General features: G+C 45.3%; 1 protein-coding gene across 3 annotated transcripts in view; it reads left to right on the forward strand.

Moving 5' to 3' along the window:
- LOC123992488 (small G protein signaling modulator 2-like) overlaps positions 1-23425 on the forward strand; it is a 210185-nt gene that overhangs the window by 170388 nt on the left and 16372 nt on the right. For 2 of the 3 annotated variants that reach the window (XM_046293656.1, XM_046293658.1), the window contains 4 exons: positions 7200-7368; positions 7740-7804; positions 17229-17374; positions 22805-22933. In XM_046293656.1, the coding sequence (XP_046149612.1) occupies positions 7200-7368; positions 7740-7804; positions 17229-17374; positions 22805-22933 (509 nt within the window). The remainder of the gene's footprint in view (positions 1-7199; positions 7369-7739; positions 7805-17228; positions 17375-22804; positions 22934-23425) is intronic. The other variant, XM_046293657.1, reaches the window with a different exon arrangement.

The following is a 23425-nucleotide window of genomic DNA, read 5'->3' on the forward strand; positions in this document are numbered from 1 at the left end:
CAGTACCATGTTATTCCCAGTCACTGTGGTCCTCTCCTCTCAATAGAGCAGTACCATGTTATTCCCAGTCAATGTGGTCCTCTCCTCTCAATAGAGCAGTACCATGTTATTCCCAGTCACTGTGGTCCTCTCCTCTCAATAGAGCAGTACCATGTTATTCCCAGTCACTGTGGTCCTCTTCTCTCCTCTCAATAGAGCAGTACCATGTTATTCCCAGTCACTGTGTTCCTCTCCTCTCAGCGCTGTTGGGTCTGGGTTTTGGGGCACAAAGAAATGCTTTGATAATTTGCTCTGTTGCTTTTCCTTTTTGCACCTGTTGTTGGTTTGGTTTTCTTAACCCTTCTGTCTACTTGTTTAGTTGTTGTTTTGGCTCCATTGTCTTCATTTACGGTCACTGCAACATGCCTGACCTGTTTGCATGTGAGATATGCAGCAACCAGTTTCATTTTGTTTTTAAAGAAGGTGTGTTGTTTGTTTCTACTGGTAGGAATACCCCCCCCCCCTCTCTATCTCTCACTCTATATATATACTGTATCTCTATGTCTCTCTATCTATATACACTGCTCAAAAAAATAAAGGGAACACTAAAATAACATCCTAGATCTGAAAGAATGAAATATTCTTATTCAATGCTTTTTTCTTTGCATAGTTGAATGTGCTGACAACAAAATCACACAAATGATCAATGGAAATCAAATGTATCAACCCATGGAGGTCTGTATTTGGAGTCACACTCAAAATTAAAGTGGAAAACCACACTACAGGCTGATCCAACTTTGATGTCATGTCCTTAAAACAAGTTAAAAATGAGGCTCAGTAGTGTATGTGGCCTCCACGTGCCTATATGACCTCCCTACGACGCCTGGGCATGCTCCTGATGAGGTGGCGGATGGTCTCCTGAGGGATCTCCTCCCAGACCTGGACTAAACATCCGCCATCTCCTGGACAGTCTGTGGTGCAACGTGGCGTTGGTAGATGGAGCGAGACATGATGTCCCAGATGTGCTCAATTGAATTCAGATCTGGGGAACGGGCGGGCCAGTCTATAGCATCAATGCCTTCCTCTTGCAGGAACTGCTGACACACTCCAGCCACATGAGGTCTAGCATTGTCTTGCATTAGGAGGAACCCAGGGCCAACCGCACCAGCATATGGTCTCACAAGGGGTCTGAGGATCTCATCTCGGTACCTAATGGCAGTCAGGCTACCTCTGGCGAGCACATGGAGGGCTGTGTGGCCCCCCAAAGAAATGCCACCCCACACCATGACTGACCCACCGCCAAATCAGTCATGCTGGAGGATTTTGCAGGCAGAAGAATGTTCTCCACGGCGTCTCCAGACTCTGTCACGTGTCACATGTGCTCAGTGTGAACCTGCTTTCATCTGTGAAGAGCAAAGGGCGCCAGTGGCGAATTTGCCAATCTTGGTGTTCTCTGGCAAATGCCAAACGTCCTGCACCACCTGCGGGCCCTCATACCACCCTCATGGAGTCTGTTTCTGAATATTTGAGCAGACACATGCACATTTGTGGCCTGCTGGAGGTCATTTTGCAGGGCTCTGGCAGTGCTCCTCCTGCTCCTCCTTGCACAAAGGTGGAGGTAGCGGTCCTGCTGCTGGGTTGTTGCCCTCCTACGGCCTCCTCCACATCTCCTGATGTACTGGCCTGTCTCCTGGTAGCGCCTCCATGCTCTGGACACTACACTGACAGAAACAGCAAACCTTCTTGCCACAGCTCGCATTGATGTGCCATCCTGGATGAGCTGTACTACCTGAGCCACTTGCGTGGGTTGTAGACTCCGTCTCATGCTACCACTAGAGTGAAAGCACCGCCAGCATTCAAAAGTGACCAAAACACCAGCCAGGAAGCATAGGAACTGAGAAGTGGTCTGTGGTCACCACCTGCAGAACCACTCCTTTATTGGGGGTGTCTTGCTAACTGCCTATAATTTTCACCTGTTGTCTATTCCATTTGCACAACAGCATGTGAAATGTATTTTCAATCAGTGTTGCTTCCTAAGTGGACAGTTTGATTTCACAGAAGTGTGATTGACTTGGAGTTACATTGTGTTGTTTAAGTGTTCCCTTTATTTGTTTGAGCAGTGTATATACAGTTGAAGTCCAAAGTGTACATACACCTTAGCCAAATGCATTTAAACTTAGTTTTTCACAATTCCTGACATTTAATCCTAGTAAACATTCCCTGTCTTAGGACAGTTAGGATCACCACTATATTTTAAGAATGTGAAATGTCAGATTGAATAGTAGAGAGAAAGATTTATTTCAGCTTTTAATTTTTTCTTCACATTCCCAGTGGGTCAGAAGTTTACATAAACTCAATTAGTATTTGGTAGCATTGCCTTTAAATTGTTTAACTTGGGTCAAACGTTTCGGGAAGCCTTCCACAAGCTTCCCACAATAAGTTGGGTGAATTTTGGCCCATTCCTCCTGACAGAGCTGGTGTAACTGAGTCAAGTTTGTAGGCCTCCTTGCTCGAACACACTTTTTCAGTTCTGCCCACAAATTGTCTATAGGATTGAGGTGAGGGCTTTGTGATTACCACTCCAATACCTTGACTTTGTTGTCTTTAAACCATTTTGCCACAACTTTGGAAGTATGCTTGGGGTCATTGTCCTTTTAGAAGACCCAATTGCGACTAAGCTTTTAACTTCCTGACTGATGTCTTGAGATGTTGCTTCAAAATATCCACGTAATTTTCCGACCTCATTAAGCCTTCTATTTTGTGAAGTGCACCAGTCCCTCCTGCAGCAAAGCACCCCCACAACATGATGCTGCCACCCCTGTGCTTCATGGTTGGGATGGTGTTCTTCAGCTTGCAAGCCTTCGCCTTTCTCCTCCAAACATAACGATCGTCATTATGGCCAAACAGTTCTATTTTTGTTTCATCAGACCAGAGGACATTTCTCCTAAGAGTACGATCTTTGCAGTTGCAAACCGTAGTCTGGCTTTTTTTATTGCGGTTTTGGAGCAGTGGCTTCTTCCTTGCTGAGCAGCCTTTCAGGTTATGTTGATATAGGACTCATTTTACTGTTGATATAGATACAGTGCCTTGCGAAAGTATTCGGCCCCCTTGAACTTTGCGACCTTTTGCCACATTTCAGGCTTCAAACATAAAGATATGAAACTGTATTTTTTTGCTGTTCACAAATGCTCTCCATCAAACCTCCCTGAGCTCGAGCTGTCTTGCAAGGAGGAATGGGAAAAAGTTCAGTCTCTCGATGTGCAAAACTGATAGAGACATACCCCAAGCGACTTACAGCTGTAATCGCAGCAAAAGGTGGCGCTACAAAGTATTAACTTAAGGGGGCTGAATAATTTTGCACGCCCAATTTTTCAGTTTTTGATTTGTTAAAAAAGTTTTAAATATCCAATAAATGTCGTTCCACTTCATGATTGTGTCCCACTTGTTGTTGATTCTTCACAAAAAAATACAGTTTTATATCTTTATGTTTGAAGCCTGAAATGTGGCAAAAGGTCGCAAAATTCAAGGGGGCCGAATACTTTCGCAAGGCACTGTACATCCACAGGTACACCTCCAATTGACTCAAATGATGTCACTTAGCATATCAGAAGATTCTAAAGCCATGACATCTTTTCTGGAATTTTCCAAGCTATTTAAAGGCACAGTTTACTTAGTGTATGTAAACTTCTGACCCACTGGAATTGTGACACAGTGAAATAATCTGTCTGTAAACAAAACAAAAAAATTACTTGTTTCATGCGCAAAGGAGATCTCCTAACCGACTTGCCAAAATGTATAGTTTGTTTACAAGAAATCTGTGGAGTGGTTGAAAAATGAGTTTAATTGACCCTAACCTAAGTGTATGTAAACTTCCGACTTCAACTCTCTATATATTTCTGATTGATATCTTTGCTCTGATTTAGTTCTTCCTCTTTCTTTGTTCGTCGTTTTTTCTGCAATGCTGTTCACTGTAATTCTTCACTAACCCAGGTCGTCCCCTCGTCCCTTCCATTGTGACGGCTAGGTCCTGTGGGGTTCCGCAGTAGTAGAGACATGGACAACACTATGGTTCCTACCCTGTTACAGTATTGTTATGTCAGCACCCGGGAGTGTATACCAAAAACCCTAAAAATCACTTCCTGTTGAACTTTGAACTCGCATAGCCCAACAAAATACATTTTCTAGGGAGTCCGAATGCGGGGTCTCCTATTCCAGGCAGCATTTTATGTTTGGTTATGTTTTATCATTTTGATTTCTGGTTTCTTTTTTGCTGAACAAACAAAGAACAGCTACTCATATTTATAACAGGTAATCTGCTCCACCCTGAAGAATTAAGGTGAAGAGCATTTTTTTTGATGTTGATGTTTTTATGATTATTTCTTTGTATTTTTGACCCTTAATGGACATTTAGTTGTTTTCTTTTTGTTCCTGTTTTGACATTTGGCTTTTATTTTTGTCGTCACGTTCTGCTTTATGCTTCCTGCCTGAGAACCCCGCTGCCCTGTCTCTCTCCTCATGTCCTTCTCCTCCCCCTCTCCCCCTCTCCCTCTCTCCTCTCCTCTCCTAATGTCATTTTTGGTCTTTTTTTTGTAGAGACAGTTTGTGCTCTGTGTCTTCTCTCTGACTGGGCTCTATAAGCATGCCTTCCCAGCATCCTCTCTGCCTGGCCTAAATCCCCCAGCATGCTCTGCTCTGTCTGCTCACTTCCTTCCTTCGATTTGCTTCCAAAACTCTCGCTTCCCAAAACTTCTTCTTATTCAATTCCACGTTTTTGTTTATTCTCAATATGATGTTTTTGTGTTTTATGATGTTTGTCTGACTCACTTATGGATAACCATATACATACAGTGCTTTCAGGAAGTATTCACACCCCATTACTTCATCTACATTTTGTTGTCCTGCAGCCTGAATTTAAAATGGATTACATGGAGATATTGTGTCACTGGCCTACACACAATACCCCCCAAAATGTCAAAGTGAAATTATGTTTTCAGAAATGTTTACAAATTAATAAAAATGAAAATCTGAAATGTTTTAAGTCAATAAATATTCAAACCCTTTGTTATGGCAATGCCTAAATACATTCAGGAGTAAACAAGTCACATAATAAGTTGCATGGACTCACTCTGGATGCAATAATTAACATAATTTTGGAATGAATAACTCATAGTAATACCTCGCCACGGGGCGGCAGCGTATCCTGGTGGTTAGAGCGTTGGACTAGTAACCGGAAGGTTGTAAGTTCAAACCCCCGAGCTGACAAGGTACAAATCTGCCCCTGAACAAGGCAGTTAACCCACTGTTCCTAGGCCGTCATTGAAAATAAGAATTTGTTCTTAACTGTCTGTACCCCACACAAACAATTATTTCTAAAGTCCCTCAGTCAAGCAACCACAAAGACAAGGGAGGTTTTCCAATACTGATCAAAGGGCACCTATTGGTAGATGTATACAAATAAGACATTGAATATCCCTTTGATCATGGAGAAGTTATTAATTACACAGTTGCTATAAAAATACATGCATCCTTCCTAACTCAGTTGCCAGAGAGGAAGGAAACCGCTCAGGGATTTCACCATGATGGTGACTTAAAAACAGTTATGGAGTTTAATGGCTTTGATAGGAAAAAACTGAGGATGGATCGACATTGTAGTTACTCCACAATACTAAATGAAAAGAAGAAAACTTGTACAAAATGAAACTATTCCAAAACATGCATTCTGTTGGCAACAGTAAATCTGTGAAAAATGTGGCAAAGAAATTAACTTTTTGTCCAGAATACAAAGCGTTATATTTGGGGCAAATCCAACACAACATGTCACTGACTCAACATAAGGACAACTACCTAAAACACAAAGCCAAATATTCACTTGAGTTTCTTACCAAGATGACATTGAGTGGCCTATTTACAGTTTTGACTTAAATCGAAAATATATGGCAACACTTGAAAATGGCTGTCTAGCAATGAACAACGAATAAGTTGACAGAGTTTGAATAATTAGAAAAATGTGCAAAAATTGTACAATCCAGGTGTGCAAAGCTCTTAGAGACTCACCCAGAAAGACTCACAGCTCTTAGAGACTCACCCAGAAAGACTCACAGCTCTTAGAGACTCACACAGAAAGACTCACAGCTCTTAGAGACTCACCCAGAAAGACTCACAGCTCTTAGAGACTCACCCAGAGAGACTCACAGCTCTTAGAGACTCACCCAGAAAGACTCACAGCTCTTAGAGACTAACCCAGAAAGACTCACAGCTCTTAGAGACTAACCCAGAAAGACTCAAAGCTCTTAGACTAACCCAGAAAGACTCAAAGCTCTTAGAGACTCACCCAGAAAGACTCACAGCTGTTATCGCTGCCAAAGGAGATTCTAACATATATTGACTCAGGAGTGTAAATACTTATGTAAATGAACCATTTCTGTATTTAATATTCAATACATTTGCAAAAATGTTTTTTTTTAAACATGTTTTCACTTTGTCACTATGGGATATTGTTTGTAGATGGGTCAGAAAAAAACCTCAATTTCATCCATTTTGAATTCAGGTTGTAATACAACAAAGTGGGGAATAAGTCCCGGGTTAGGAATACTCTCTGGAGGCTCTGTAAATGTATACCTCATACATCTATGTGAGCAATGTAAGCTAAATTAAATATATAATATTTGAAAGAGTAATTTGAATCTGAAATTCGATAAAGAGAGAAATCTCTCGCTACCTGAATATATGTCTTGGTTGAGCTAGAGCCTCTGGGAAACAGATAATGTCATTCTAGCCAGACAAGAGATCTAGAGCCTCTGGGAAACAGATAATGTCATTCTAGCCAGACAAGAGATCTTGTTTTATTTAGCCAATAAGGAAACCAATGACATGTTCTGGACGCAGCCAACAAGTTAGTTTACAGCCTAGTCTCAGAGCACCTTAATAGTGATTCTCTGTCCCTCATCATTTTATCTATTTTCCTTGCTGTTGTCTTCCCCCTTGTTCCATCACTTTCTCTCTCTCTCTCTCTCTCTCATCCCTCACGCTCTCCCTTCTCTCCCTATCTCTCTCTCATTCACCTCTCCATCCCTCTCCCTCCATCCCTCTCCCTCCATCCCTCTCTCTCCATCCCTCTCTCTCCATCCCTCTCTCTCCATCCCTCTCTCTCCATCCCCCTCTCTCCATCTGTCTTGCTCACCCTCTCCATCCCTCTCTCTCCATCCCCCCTCACCCTCCAGACCATGGGGAGATGATGGACATCCAGGGAGCCTATATGGGAGGCAGCCCGTCGTCATGGCAGCAGGGAGCAGAGTGCACCAGTCACATGTCGTCATGTCTGCCTTGCTCCGCAGGGGGCAGCAACGTCTCATTGGAATACCCAGCAGGCTGCACCTGCATCCACGACCGGTGAAAACACACACACACACACACACACACACACACACACACACACACACACACACACACACACACACACACACACACACACACACACACACACACACACACACACACACACACACACACACACACACACACACACACACACACGCACGCACGCACGCACGCACGCACACACACACACACACACACACACACACACACACACACACACACACACACACACACACACACACACACACACACACACACACACACACACACACACACACACACACACACACACACACACCTGCAGAGAATGGATCACATCATTCATTGATAACCTGAAATCATTCTATCACAATCTCCCCACTGTATGTGTGTCCTGTCTCCAGCAGCCCACTGAAGATGCTGTGCCAGAATATGAAAAGGCAGATCGTCTCCAGGGCCTTCTACGGATGTAAGTCTGTCTGTGTTCTCTCTCTCGGAGTTGTTTGTTTCTCAGTTACTATGGCTTAAAGGAAGAGACCAGTTCCTATAGGCTTAAAGGAAGAGACCAGTTCCCATGGCGTAAAGGAAGAGACCAGTTCCTATGGCGTAAAGGAAGAGACCAGTTCCCATGGCGTAAAGGAAGAGACCAGTTCCTATGGCGTAAAGGAAGAGACCAGTTCCCATAGCGTAAAGGAAGAGACCAGTTCCCATGGCGTAAAGGAAGAGACCAGTTCCTATAGGCGTAAAGGAAGAGACCAGTTCCCATGCCGTAAAGGAAGAGACCAGTTCCTATAGGCGTAAAGGAAGAGACCAGTTCCTATGGTGTAAAGGAAGAGACCAGTTCCTATAGGCGTAAAGGAAGAGACCAGTTCCTATGGTGTAAAGGAAGAGACCGTGTTCCTATGGTGTAAAGGAAGAGACCAGTTCCTATGGTGTAAAGGAAGAGACCAGTTCCTATGGTGTAAAGGAAGAGACCGTGTTCCTATGGTGTAAAGGAAGATACCAGTTCCTATGGTGTAAAGGAAGAGACCAGTTCCCATGGCGTAAAAAAGAGACCAGTTTCCATGGCGTAAAGGAAGAGACCAGTTCCTATGGCGTAAAGGAAGAGACCAGTTCCTATAGGCGTAAAGGAAGAGACCAGTTCCTACAGGCGTAAAGGAAGAGACCAGTTCCTATAGGCGTAAAGGAAGAGACCAGTTCCCATGGCGTAAAGGAAGAGACCAGTTCCTATGGCGTAAAGGAAGAGACCAGTTCCTATAGGCGTAAAGGAAGAGACCAGTTCCTACAGGCGTAAAGGAAGAGACCAGTTCCTATGGCGTAAAGGAAGAGACCAGTTCCTACAGGCGTAAAGGAAGAGACCAGTTCCAATAGGCGTAAAGGAAGAGACCAGTTCCTATAGGCTTAAAGGAAGAGACCAGTTCCTATGGCGTAAAGGAAGATACCAGTTCCTATAGGGGTAAAGGAAGAGACCAGTTCATATAGACGTGAAGGAAGTGACCAGTTCCCATGGCGTAAAGGAAGAGACCAGTTCCTATAGGTGTAAAGGAAGAGACCAGTTCCTATAGGTGTAAAGGAAGAGACCAGTTCCTATAGGCGTAAAGGAAGAGACCAGTTCCTATAGGCGTAAAGGAAGCGACCAGTTTCATGGCTTAAAGGAAGAGACCAGTTCCCATAGGTGTAAAGGAAGAGACCAGTTCCCATGGCGTAAAGGAAGAGACCAGTTCCTATAGGCGTAAAGGAAGAGACCAGTTCCCATGGCGCAAAGGAAGAGACCAGTTCCTATAGGCGTAATGGAAGAGACCAGTTCCTATAGACTTAAAGGAAGAGACCAGTTCCTATAGACGTAAAGGAAGAGATCAGTTCCTATAGGCGTAAAGGAAGAGACCAGTTCCCATGGCGTAAAGGAAGAGACCAGTTCCCATGGCGTAAAGGAAGAGACCAGTTCCTATGGCGTAAAGGAAGAGACCAGTTCCCATGGCGTAAAGGAAGAGACCAATTTCCATGGCGTAAAGGAAGAGACCAGTTCCTATAGGCTTAAAGGAAGAGACCAGTTCCTATAGGCGTAAAGGAAGAGACCAGTTTCATGGCGTAAAGGAAGAGACCAGTTCCCATGGTGTACAGGAAGAGACCAGTTCCTATGGCGTAAAGGAAGAGACCAGTTCCTTTAGGCGTAAAGGAAGAGACCAGTTCCTATAGACTTAAAGGAAGAGACCAGTTCCTATAGACGTAAAGGAAGAGACCAGTTCCTATAGGCGTAAAGGAAGAGACCAGTTCCCATGGCGTAAAGGAAGAGACCAGTTCCCATGGCGTAAAGGACGAGACCAGTTCCCATGGCGTAAAGGAAGAGACCAGTTCCCATGGCGTAAAGGAAGAGACCAGTTCCCATGTCGTAAAGGAAGAGACCAGTTCCTATGGTGTAAAGGAAGAGACCAGTTCCTATAGGCATAAAGTAAGAGACCAGTTCCTATAGGCGTAAAGGAAGAGACCAGTTCCTATAGGCGTAAAGGAAGAGACCAGTTCCTATGGTGTAAAGGAAGATACCAGTTCCTATAGGCTTAAAGGAAGAGACCAGTTCCTATTGGCGTAAAGGAAGAGACCAGTTCCTATAGGCATAAAAGAAGAGACCGGTTCCTATAGGTGTAAAGGAAGAGACCAGTTCCTATAGGCGTAAAGCAAGAGACCAGTTCCTATAGGCGTAAAGCAAGAGACCAGTTTCCCATGGCGTAAAGGAAGAGACCAGTTCCTATAGACGTAAAGGAAGAGACCAGTTCCTATAGGCGTAAAGGAAGAGACCAGTTCCCATGGCGTAAAGGAAGAGACCAGTTCCCATGGCGTAAAGGAAGAGACCAGTTCCTATGGCGTAAAGGAAGAGACCAGTTCCCATGGCGTAAAGGAAGAGACCAGTTCCCATAGGCGTAAAGGAAGAGACCAGTTACCATGGCGTAAAGGAAGAGACCAGTTCCTATGGCGTAAAGGAAGAGACCAGTTCCTATAGGCGTAAAGGAAGAGACCAGTTCCTATGGCGTAAAGGAAGAGACCAGTTCCTATGGCGTAAAGGATGAGACCAGTTCCTATAGGCGTAAAGGAAGAGACCAGTTCCTATGGTGTAAAGGAAGAGACCGTGTTCCTATGGCGTAAAGGAAGAGACCAGTTCCCATGGCGTAAAGGAAGAGACCAGTTCCTATGGCGTAAAGGAAGAGACCAGTTCCCATGGCGTAAAGGAAGAGACCAGTTCCTATGGCGTAAAGGAAGAGACCAGTTCCCATGGCGTAAAGGAAGAGACCAGTTCCTATGGCGTAAAGGAAGAGACCAGTTCCCATAGCGTAAAGGAAGAGACCAGTTCCCATGGCGTAAAGGAAGAGACCAGTTCCTATAGGCGTAAAGGAAGAGACCAGTTCCCATGCCGTAAAGGAAGAGACCAGTTCCTATAGGCGTAAAGGAAGAGACCAGTTCCTATGGTATAAAGGAAGAGACCAGTTCCTATAGGCGTAAAGGAAGAGACCAGTTCCTATGGTGTAAAGGAAGAGACCGTGTTCCTATGGTGTAAAGGAAGAGACCAGTTCCTATGGTGTAAAGGAAGAGACCAGTTCCTATGGTGTAAAGGAAGAGACCGTGTTCCTATGGTGTAAAGGAAGATACCAGTTCCTATGGTGTAAAGGAAGAGACCAGTTCCCATGGCGTAAAAAAGAGACCAGTTTCCATGGCGTAAAGGAAGAGACCAGTTCCTATGGCGTAAAGGAAGAGACCAGTTCCTATAGGCGTAAAGGAAGAGACCAGTTCCTACAGGCGTAAAGGAAGAGACCAGTTCCTATAGGCGTAAAGGAAGAGACCAGTTCCCATGGCGTAAAGGAAGAGACCAGTTCCTATGGCGTAAAGGAAGAGACCAGTTCCTATAGGCGTAAAGGAAGAGACCAGTTCCTACAGGCGTAAAGGAAGAGACCAGTTCCTATGGCGTAAAGGAAGAGACCAGTTCCTACAGGCGTAAAGGAAGAGACCAGTTCCAATAGGCGTAAAGGAAGAGACCAGTTCCTATAGGCTTAAAGGAAGAGACCAGTTCCTATGGCGTAAAGGAAGATACCAGTTCCTATAGGGGTAAAGGAAGAGACCAGTTCATATAGACGTGAAGGAAGTGACCAGTTCCCATGGCGTAAAGGAAGAGACCAGTTCCTATAGGTGTAAAGGAAGAGACCAGTTCCTATAGGTGTAAAGGAAGAGACCAGTTCCTATAGGCGTAAAGGAAGAGACCAGTTCCTATAGGCGTAAAGGAAGCGACCAGTTTCATGGCTTAAAGGAAGAGACCAGTTCCCATAGGTGTAAAGGAAGAGACCAGTTCCCATGGCGTAAAGGAAGAGACCAGTTCCTATAGGCGTAAAGGAAGAGACCAGTTCCCATGGCGCAAAGGAAGAGACCAGTTCCTATAGGCGTAATGGAAGAGACCAGTTCCTATAGACTTAAAGGAAGAGACCAGTTCCTATAGACGTAAAGGAAGAGATCAGTTCCTATAGGCGTAAAGGAAGAGACCAGTTCCCATGGCGTAAAGGAAGAGACCAGTTCCCATGGCGTAAAGGAAGAGACCAGTTCCTATGGCGTAAAGGAAGAGACCAGTTCCCATAGCGTAAAGGAAGAGACCAGTTCCCATGGCGTAAAGGAAGAGACCAGTTCCTATAGGCGTAAAGGAAGAGACCAGTTCCCATGCCGTAAAGGAAGAGACCAGTTCCTATAGGCGTAAAGGAAGAGACCAGTTCCTATGGTGTAAAGGAAGAGACCAGTTCCTAAGGCGTAAAGAAGAGACCAGTTCCTATGGTGTAAAGGAAGAGACCGTGTTCCTATGGTGTAAAGGAAGAGACCAGTTCCTATGGTGTAAAGGAAGAGACCAGTTCCTATGGTGTAAAGGAAGAGACCGTGTTCCTATGGTGTAAAGGAAGATACCAGTTCCTATGGTGTAAAGGAAGAGACCAGTTCCCATGGCGTAAAAAAGAGACCAGTTTCCATGGCGTAAAGGAAGAGACCAGTTCCTATGGCGTAAAGGAAGAGACCAGTTCCTATAGGCGTAAAGGAAGAGACCAGTTCCTACAGGCGTAAAGGAAGAGACCAGTTCCTATAGGCGTAAAGGAAGAGACCAGTTCCCATGGCGTAAAGGAAGAGACCAGTTCCTATGGCGTAAAGGAAGAGACCAGTTCCTATAGGCGTAAAGGAAGAGACCAGTTCCTACAGGCGTAAAGGAAGAGACCAGTTCCTATGGCGTAAAGGAAGAGACCAGTTCCTACAGGCGTAAAGGAAGAGACCAGTTCCAATGGCGTAAAGGAAGAGACCAGTTCCTATAGGCTTAAAGGAAGAGACCAGTTCCTATGGCGTAAAGGAAGATACCAGTTCCTATAGGGGTAAAGGAAGAGACCAGTTCATATAGACGTGAAGGAAGTGACCAGTTCCCATGGTGTAAAGGAAGAGACCAGTTCCTATAGGTGTAAAGGAAGAGACCAGTTCCTATAGGTGTAAAGGAAGAGACCAGTTCCTAAGGCGTAAAGGAAGAGACCAGTTCCTAGGCGTAAAGGCGACCAGTTTCATGGCTTAAAGGAAGAGACCAGTTCCCATAGGTGTAAAGGAAGAGACCAGTTCCCATGGCGTAAAGGAAGAGACCAGTTCCTATAGGCGTAAAGGAAGAGACCAGTTCCCATGGCGCAAAGGAAGAGACCAGTTCCTATAGGCGTAATGGAAGAGACCAGTTCCTATAGACTTAAAGGAAGAGACCAGTTCCTATAGACGTAAAGGAAGAGATCAGTTCCTATAGGCGTAAAGGAAGAGACCAGTTCCCATGGCGTAAAGGAAGAGACCAGTTCCCATGGCGTAAAGGAAGAGACCAGTTCCTATGGCGTAAAGGAAGAGACCAGTTCCCATGGCGTAAAGGAAGAGACCAATTTCCATGGCGTAAAGGAAGAGACCAGTTCCTATAGGCTTAAAGGAAGAGACCAGTTCCTATAGGCGTAAAGGAAGAGACCAGTTTCATGGCGTAAAGGAAGAGACCAGTTCCCATGGTGTACAGGAAGAGACCAGTTCCTATGGCGTAAAGGAAGAGACCAGTTCCTTTAGGCGTAAAGGAAGAGACCAGTTCCTATAGACTTAAAGGAAGAGACCAGTTCCTATAGACGTAAAGGAAGAGACCAGTTCCTATAGGCGTAAAGGAAGAGACCAGTTCCCATGGCGTAAAGGAAGAGACCAGTTCCCATGGCGTAAAGGACGAGACCAGTTCCCATGGCGTAAAGGAAGAGACCAGTTCCCATGGCGTAAAGGAAGAGACCAGTTCCCATGTCGTAAAGGAAGAGACCAGTTCCTATGGTGTAAAGGAAGAGACCAGTTCCTATAGGCATAAAGTAAGAGACCAGTTCCTATAGGCGTAAAGGAAGAGACCAGTTCCTATAGGCGTAAAGGAAGAGACCAGTTCCTATAGGCTTAAAGGAAGAGACCAGTTCCTATTGGCGTAAAGGAAGAGACCAGTTCCTATAGGCATAAAAGAAGAGACCGGTTCCTATAGGTGTAAAGGAAGAGACCAGTTCCTATAGGCGTAAAGCAAGAGACCAGTTCCTATAGGCGTAAAGCAAGAGACCAGTTTCCCATGGCGTAAAGGAAGAGACCAGTTCCTATAGACGTAAAGGAAGAGACCAGTTCCTATAGGCGTAAAGGAAGAGACCAGTTCCCATGGCGTAAAGGAAGAGACCAGTTCCCATGGCGTAAAGGAAGAGACCAGTTCCTATGGCGTAAAGGAAGAGACCAGTTCCCATGGCGTAAAGGAAGAGACCAGTTCCCATAGGCGTAAAGGAAGAGACCAGTTACCATGGCGTAAAGGAAGAGACCAGTTCCTATGGCGTAAAGGAAGAGACCAGTTCCTATAGGCGTAAAGGAAGAGACCAGTTCCTATGGCGTAAAGGAAGAGACCAGTTCCTATGGCGTAAAGGATGAGACCAGTTCCTATAGGCTTAAAGGAAGAGACCAGTTCCTATAGGCATAAAAGAAGAGACCGGTTCCTATAGGTGTAAAGGAAGAGACCAGTTCCTATAGGCGTAAAGGAAGAGACCAGTTCCTATAGGCGTAAAGGAAGAGACCAGTTCCTATAGGCGTAAAGGAAGAGACCAGTTCCCATGGCGTAAAGGAAGAGACCAGTTCCTATAGGCATAAAAGAAGAGACCGGTTCCTATAGGTGTAAAGGAAGAGACCAGTTCCTATAGGCGTAAAGCAAGAGACCAGTTCCTATAGGCGTAAAGCAAGAGACCAGTTTCCCATGGCGTAAAGGAAGAGACCAGTTCCTATAGACGTAAAGGAAGAGACCAGTTCCTATAGGCGTAAAGGAAGAGACCAGTTCCCATGGCGTAAAGGAAGAGACCAGTTCCCATGGCGTAAAGGAAGAGACCAGTTCCTATGGCGTAAAGGAAGAGACCAGTTCCCATGGCGTAAAGGAAGAGACCAGTTCCCATAGGCGTAAAGGAAGAGACCAGTTACCATGGCGTAAAGGAAGAGACCAGTTCCTATGGCGTAAAGGAAGAGACCAGTTCCTATAGGCGTAAAGGAAGAGACCAGTTCCTATGGCGTAAAGGAAGAGACCAGTTCCTATGGCGTAAAGGATGAGACCAGTTCCTATAGGCTTAAAGGAAGAGACCAGTTCCTATAGGCATAAAAGAAGAGACCGGTTCCTATAGGTGTAAAGGAAGAGACCAGTTCCTATAGGCGTAAAGGAAGAGACCAGTTCCTATAGGCGTAAAGGAAGAGACCAGTTCCTATAGGCGTAAAGGAAGAGACCAGTTCCCATGGCGTAAAGGAAGAGACCAGTTCCTATAGGCGTAATGGAAGAGACCAGTTCCCATGGCGTAAAGGAAGAGACCAGTTCCCATGGCGTAAAGGAAGAGACCAGTTCCTATAGGCGTAAAGGAAGAGACCAGTTCCCATGGCGTAAAGGAAGAGACCAGTTCCTATAGGCGTAAAGGAAGAGACCAGTTCCCATGGCGTAAAGGAAGAGACCAGTTCCCATGACGTAAAGGAAGAGACCAGTTCCTATGGAGTAAAGGAAGTGACCAGTTCCTATAGGCGTAAAGGAAGAGACCAGTTCCTATAGGCGTAAAGGAAGAGACCAGTTCCTATAGGCGTAAAAGAAGAGACCAGTTCCTATAGGCGTAAAGGAAGAGACCAGTTCCTATAGGCGTAAAGGAAGAGACCAGTTCCTATGGAGTAAAGGAAGAGACCAGTTCCTATAGGCGTAAAGGAAGAGACCAGTTCCTATAGGCGTAAAGGAAGAGACCAGTTCCTATAGGCGTAAAGGAAGAGACCAGTTCCTATAGGCGTAATGGAAGAGACCAGTTCCCATGGCGTAAAGGAAGAGACCAGTTCCCATGGCGTAAAGGAAGAGACCAGTTCCTATAGGCGTAAAGGAAGAGACCAGTTCCTATAGGCGTAAAGGAAGAGACCAGTTCCTATGGCTTATAGGAAGAGACCAGTTCCTATAGGCGTAATGGAAGAGACCAGTTCCCATGGCGTAAAGGAAGAGACCAGTTCCCATGGCGTAAAGGAAGAGACCAGTTCCTATAGGCGTAAAGGAAGAGACCAGTTCCTATAGGCGTAAAGGAAGAGACCAGTTCCTATAGGCGTAAAGGAAGAGACCAGTTCCTATGGCTTATAGGAAGAGACCAGTTCCTATAGGCGTAAAGGAAGAGACCAGTTCCTATGGCTTATAGGAAGAGACCAGTTCCTATGGCGTAAAGGAAGAGACCAGTTCCTATAGGCGTAAAGGAAGAGACCAGTTCCTATAGGCGTAAAGGAAGAGACCAGTTCCTATGGCGTAAAGGAAGAGACCAGTTCCTATAGGCGTAAAGGAAGAGACCAGTTCCTATAGGCGTAATGGAAGAGACCAGTTCCCATGGCGTAAAGGAAGAGACCAGTTCCCATGGCGTAAAGGAAGAGACCAGTTCCTATAGGCGTAAAGGAAGAGACCAGTTCCTATAGGCGTAAAGGAAGAGACCAGTTCCTATAGGCGTAAAGGAAGAGACCAGTTCCTATAGGCGTAAAGGAAGAGACCAGTTCCTATAGGCGTAAAGGAAGAGACCAGTTCCTATAGGCGTAAAGGAAGAGACCAGTTCCTATAGGCGTAAAGGAAGAGACCAGTTCCTATAGGCGTAAAGGAAGAGACCAGTTCCTATAGGCGTAAAGGAAGAGACCAGTTCCTATAGGCGTAAAGGAAGAGACCAGTTCCTATAGGCGTAAAGGAAGAGACCAGTTCCTATAGGCGTAAAGGAAGAGACCAGTTCCTATAGGCGTAAAGGAAGAGACCAGTTCCTATAGGCGTAAAGGAAGAGACCAGTTCCCATGGCGTAAAGGAAGAGACCAGTTCCTATAGGCGTAAAGGAAGAGACCAGTTCCTATAGGCGTAAAGGAAGAGACCAGTTCCTATAGGCGTAAAGGAAGAGACCAGTTCCTATGGCGTAAAGGAAGAGACCAGTTCCTATAGGCGTAAAGGAAGAGACCAGTTCCTATAGGCGTAATGGAAGAGACCAGTTCCCATGGCGTAAAGGAAGAGACCAGTTCCCATGGCGTAAAGGAAGAGACCAGTTCCTATAGGCGTAAAGGAAGAGACCAGTTCCTATAGGCGTAAAGGAAGAGACCAGTTCCTATAGGCGTAAAGGAAGAGACCAGTTCCTATAGGCGTAAAGGAAGAGACCAGTTCCTATGGCTTATAGGAAGAGACCAGTTCCTATGGCGTAAAGGAAGAGACCAGTTCCTATAGGCGTAAAGGAAGAGACCAGTTCCTATGGCTTATAGGAAGATACCACCGGTCTTCTTTCATGTCTTTCTTTCTCTCCTTCCTTCCCTTTTCTTTCTCTCCACACGTGTCTCTTGTCCCTCCCTCCCTGCAGGGCTGGCCTACTGTCGACACCTGTCCACAGTCCGTACCCACTTGTCAGCATTGGTCAACCACAATATTGTGCCTCCTGACAAACCTTGTGAGGCGTCGGGGGGCCTGAGTAAAGACTTGTGGAGCAAGTACCAGAAAGACTGCAAGGTGGGTTAATGGGTGGCTGCCTGGGTGGATTGTTGCTGGCTGACTGGCTAGGTAACTGACTGACTGGCTAGGTGCTGATTGGCTAGTTAACTGACTGACTGGCTAGGTGCTGACTGGCTAGGTGCTGACTGGCTATGTGCTGATTGGCTAGGAGCTGACTGGCTCGGTGTTGATTGGCTAGGAGCTGACTGGCTATGTGCTGATTGGCTAGGAGCTGACTGGCTATGTGCTGATTGGCTAGGAGCTTACTGGCTAGGTGCTGATTGGCTAGGTGCTAATTGGCTAGGAGCTGACTGGCTAGGTGTTGACTGGCTCGGTGCTGACTGGCTAGTAGCTGATTGGCAAGGAGCTGATTGGCTAGGAGCAGACTGGCTAGGTCCTGACTGGCTAGGTGCTGATTGACTAGGAGCTGACTGGCTAGGTGCTGATTGGCTAAGAGCTGATTGGCTAGGAGCTGACTGGCTCGGTGCTGATTGGCTAGGAGCTGACTGGCTTGGTGCTGATTGGCTAGGAGCTGACTGGCTATGTGCTGACTGGCTAGGTGCTGATTGGCTAGGAGCTGACTGGCTAGTTAACTGACTGACTGGCTAGGTGCTGATTGGCTAGGAGCTGACTGACTATGTGCTGATTGGCTAGGAGCTGACTGGCTATGTGCTGATTGGCTAACCCTAACCCTAACCTGATTGGCTAACCCTAACCCTAACCAGTAGAGCAGTCAGCTCAGACAGCCGTCCATCTCACCTCAGCCCGTAGAGCAGTCAGCTCAGACAGCCGTCCATCTCACCTCAGCCCGTAGAGCAGTCAGCTCTCTCAGACAGCCGTCCATCTCACCTCAGCCCGTAGAGCAGTCAGCTCTCTCAGACAGCCGTCCATCTCACCTCAGCCCGTAGAGCAGTCAGCTCTCTCAGACAGCCGTCCATCTCACCTCAGCCCGTAGAGCAGTCAGCTCTCTCAGACAGCCGTCCATCTCACCTCAGCCCGTAGAGCAGTCAGCTCTCTCAGACAGCCGTCCATCTCACCTCAGCCCGTAGAGCAGTCAGCTCTCTCAGATAGCCGTCCATCTCACCTCAGCCCGTAGAGCAGTCAGCTCTCTCAGACAGCCGTCCATCTCACCTCAGCCCTCCAGGTCTTGGAAGGGACGGGGACGGGGACGGGGGGGGGGTGACTATCTTTGTCTGCAGGACATTTTGAAGAGGTGTGATCAGACTCACTCAGGATGGGGGAGACATTACAGAGAGAGAACCATTTCTGCTGTCTTCTCTCTTTGACCCCGTAAAAGTCCTACTGGAACTGCATGAGGAAGCCCTGCACCATTACTGTCCCAGACTTGTACATGTTGACAGAGGTTGTTTCAATTTCCTCAAGGTCTAGTATTCTCTGTTTCCACCCTGGGACAATACTGTTAGGAATATTATGAATAAATGACGAAACAATATCTCCATTTTTAGAACTGTAACTAAGTAAACTATACTCTGATTTATTATATCTGATTAACAATATCAGTTCATAAGAAGTGATTGTGTGGCATTTAATTACAAGGAGTAATTAAATATAACGAACACCATTCTAAACTAGTCTGGAGAGGAGTGGGTTAAGTAAGCAGATAGGGCCGTAAACCTATGGTTGAACCGACAAAACTGAGCTCTGGGGTGTTAGATAAGGCTGTACAGGGGAATGGACAGGGGATGGTCTGTGTTAATATAACACTGTACCAGGGGATGGTCTGGTTAATATAACACTGTACCAGGGGATGGTCTGGTTAATATAATACTGTACCAGGGGATGGTCTGGTTAATATAACACTGTACCAGGGGATGGTCTGGTTAATATAACACTGTACCAGGGGATGGTCTGCTTAATATAACACTGTACCAGGGGATGGTCTGGTTAATATAGCACTGTACCAGGGGATGGTCTGGTTAATATAACACTGTAACAGGGGATGGTCTGGTTAATATAACACTGTACCAGGGGATGGTCTGGTTAATATAACACTGTACCAGGGGATGGTCTGGTTAATATAGCACTGTGCCAGGGGATGGTCTGGTTAATATAGCACTGTACCAGGGGATGGTCTGGTTAATATAGCACTGTACCAGGGGATGGTCTGGTTAATATAGCACTGTGCCAGGGGATGGTCTGGTTAATATAGCTCTGTGCCAGCGGATGGTCTGGTTAATATAGCACTGTACCAGGGGATGGTCTGGTTAATATAACACTGTACCAGGGGATGGTCTGGTTAATATAACACTGTACCAGGGGATGGTCTGGTTAATATAGCACTGTGCCAGGGGATGGTCTGGTTAATATAGCACTGTACCAGGGGATGGTCTGGTTAATATAACACTGTACCAGGGGATGGTCTGGTTAATATAGCACTGTACCAGGGGATGGTCTGGTTAATATAACACTGTACCAGGGGATGGTCTGGTTAATATAGCAGGGGATGGTCTGGTTAATATAACACTGTACCAGGGGATGGTCTGGTTAATATAGCACTGTACCAGGGGATGGTCTGGTTAATATAACACTGTACCAGGGGATGGTCTGGTTAATATAGCACTGTACCAGGGGATGGTCTGGTTAATATAACACTGTACCAGGGGATGGTCTGGTTAATATAGCAGGGGATGGTCTGGTTAATATAACACTGTGCCAGGGGATGGTCTGGTTAATATAACACTGTACCAGGGGATGGTCTGGTTAATATAGCAGGGGATGGTCTGGTTAATATAACACTGTACCAGGGGATGGTCTGGTTAATATAGCACTGTACCAGGGGATGGTCTGGTTAATATAACACTGTACCAGGGGATGGTCTGGTTAATATAACACTGTACCAGGGGATGGTCTGGTTAATATAACACTGTACCAGGGGATGGTCTGGTTAATATAACACTGTACCAGGGGATGGTCTGGTTAATAAAACACTGTACCAGGGGATGGTCTGGTTAATAAAACACTGTACCAGGGGATGGTCTGGTTAATAAAACACTGTACCAGGGGATGGTCTGGTTAATAAAACACTGTACCAGGGGATGGTCTGGTTAATAAAACACTGTACCAGGGGATGTTTGTGGGAAATGAAGTTGCTTCCATTCCCCTCTTTGAAGCATTCAGAAAATAGTGTCTCTGGATTGTCCTTGAGGAGCTTCTTTTAGTACTCATTCCATCCAGTGTTATTTTTAATATCCAAGGGGTGATGACATCTGCATTTGGATGGGGGAGGCTGTAAAACTCCGCTGCCATTGGCTCAACAGTTTTCACACCCTTCACTTCACACATCAGTGCTAATTCAAGTTGCGTCTGTTCTGTCCTAGCAGCTTGGCTATTTTATTTATTAATCTTTATATAACAAAATAACCTAGAGATTGTTGGCTTTTACTTTCAGCCTCCAGAAGTAGGTTCAGACTGAACGTTCCTCACTCAGCGTTCTGTTGGATGGTGTTTCCAGGTTCCACTGTGTTTCTTCTGCAGGTTTTGGTTTGTTAGAAGTTTTGTTCTTCTTGATTGATCTTTGGTAGTAAAAATCCATTCAGGTAATTTTGTTGATTTGGTTTGAAGGTTTTAATGTAGAGTTGTAGTGTCTTTGGCATCGTTAAAATGAAGATGAATCATTACTAATTCATTCATTAATTATATTGACGACTTCGTTTTATCAAATGACTCTCTGTAGTTATTATTAAGTGTTTAAAACTGATTAATTAATGATTATTCTGTAATTAACTAGGAAGTCGGGGCACCAAGAAAAATATTCAGATTACAAGGTTATAATTTCCTAATATATGTAACGATCTTCGTCTGTTGTTAGAAGAGAGACAGACCGAAATGCAGCGTGTAGGTTACTCATGCCTTTTAATGAAGCTAAAGTGGTACATGAAAATAATGAAAATACAAAAACAACAAACAAGTGAAACAAATTACAGCCTATCTGGTGACTAACACTAAGACAGGTACAATCACCCACGAAATACAACGCGCACTCAGGCTACCTAAATACGGTTCCCAATCCGAGACAACTAGAATCAGCTGACTCCAATTAGGAATCGCCTCAGGCAGCCAAGCCTAACTAGACACACCACTACTAATACACACTCCTAATTAATACAAACCCCAATACGAAATACAACATATAAACCCATGTCACACCCTGGCCTACCCAAACATATAACAAAAACACAAGATACAATGACCAAGGCGTGACAATATAACCTTTCAGATATTTTCATATCTGATCAATAGTCTTCTGATTAATGAATTCTTCTTTATCTCACATTAGTCTCATTCCAAACGTCGTAAATTGTTGGTTATCTGCACAAACCCAGTCTTCAATTGTCTTAAATAATTTATTTATTAACTAACTAAACAATCACAGAAGTGCACACACAAACAAACAAAGTAAATATGGTTACAAGAAATGATAGGGGAATGTTCCCTAGTGGGCTAAACCGGCAAGGCGGCTTGGTGGACAAAAGGGGAGTTGGGGGTCGACTCAGAAGTCACTACAGAGTTAATAATTATAACAATTGAAATGCTAATCCTTTACACATGAACGCTCACTCAGTCGGGAACAATTACAATCAATATATATATTTACGCTCAGTGTGTCGTCGGGGTCTCTGTTGAAAAGATTGTTTCTGTTGGAGAGTTTGTCCGTCTTCGCTCTCTCTTAGAATGGATAGTTCAGAGTGACATTCAGTCATGTCGTTATAGAATAGATGACACAATTTTACAAACAGTATCATACTCACTCATTCATCTTATACAACAATTAGATGTAAAACTCATAACTGAGGCTATTATATAAACAGCGTTATGGTAATGTGGCTGTATTGCCTCCCACGAGTTTCACAAAATTGTACCAAACGGACCAGTTCATAGCTGGATTCTTCACCGATCTTTTATACCGTCTCCGGAACATAAATGTTGTTCGGACCTCAAGTTCTGTGAGGTGGAAGAAATTCCTTTGTTCTCTTCTATGAAAACTCTACACTCTCTCTCTATACTGTGGCCATGAGGAGATAATCTCCTCCAGGAATTTACGACCTCTCTCTGACCACAGCAGCCTGGGTGTAGGAGACAGGGAGAGGGGGATGGGGCTTGCTGTACCCAAAGAAGGCAATGTCATGACAGTAGTATCCTGTATAAGTCCTTGCAAAAAAAATCCAAGATTATCTACATTTATCCAACTATAATTGATGATCTCTCCTCTCTCCCTCTCTCTTCTCCTCTCTCTCCCTCCTCAATCCTCCCTCACTCTCCTCTCTCCATCCTCTCTCTGCTCCCTCTCTCCTCCCTCTTTTCCTCCTCTCTCCCTCCTCCCTCTCCCTCCTCTCTCCCTCATCTCTCTCCTCCCTCTCCCTCCTCTCTCCTCCCTCTCCCTCATCTCTCTCCTCTCCTCCCTCTCTCTCCCCTCTCTCCCCCCTATAGAACTATAAGGAGTTGGAGTTGTTGCGGCTGGTTTATTACGGAGGTGTACAGCATGACATCAGGAAGGAAGTCTGGCCCTTCCTGCTGGGTCACTACAAGTTTGGCATGGGCAAGAAGGACATGAGCCAGGTAGCTAACACAATGCATCATATACACGTCAACTGGAGGGTCTGAGTCTGTCTGTCTGTCTGTCTGTCTGTCTGTCTGTCTGTCTGTCTGTCTGTCTGTCTGTCTGTCTGTCTGTCTGTCTGTCTGTCTGTCTGTCTGTCTGTCTGTCTGTCTGTCTGTCTGTCTGTCTGTCTGTCTGTCTGTCTGTGCAGAGATCTGTCTGTCTGTCTGTCTGTCTGTCTGTCTGTCTGTCTGTCTGTCTGTCTGTCTGTCTGTCTGTCTGTCTGTCTGTCTGTCTGTCTGTCTGTCTGTCTGTCTGTCTGTCTGTCTGTGTCTGTCTGTCTGTGCAGAGATCTGTCTGTCTGTCTGTCTGTCTGTCTGTCTGTCTGTCTGTCTGTCTGTCTGTCTGTCTGTCTGTCTGTCTGTCTGTCTGTCTGTCTGTCTGTCTGTCTGTCTGTCTGTCTGTCTGTCTGTCTGTCTGTGTGTGTGTGTGCAGAGATATGTATTTCTGTC

The sequence above is a fragment of the Oncorhynchus gorbuscha genome, linkage group LG13 (genome assembly GCF_021184085.1).
Source record: "Oncorhynchus gorbuscha isolate QuinsamMale2020 ecotype Even-year linkage group LG13, OgorEven_v1.0, whole genome shotgun sequence".
NCBI classification, from domain to species: domain Eukaryota; kingdom Metazoa; phylum Chordata; class Actinopteri; order Salmoniformes; family Salmonidae; genus Oncorhynchus; species Oncorhynchus gorbuscha.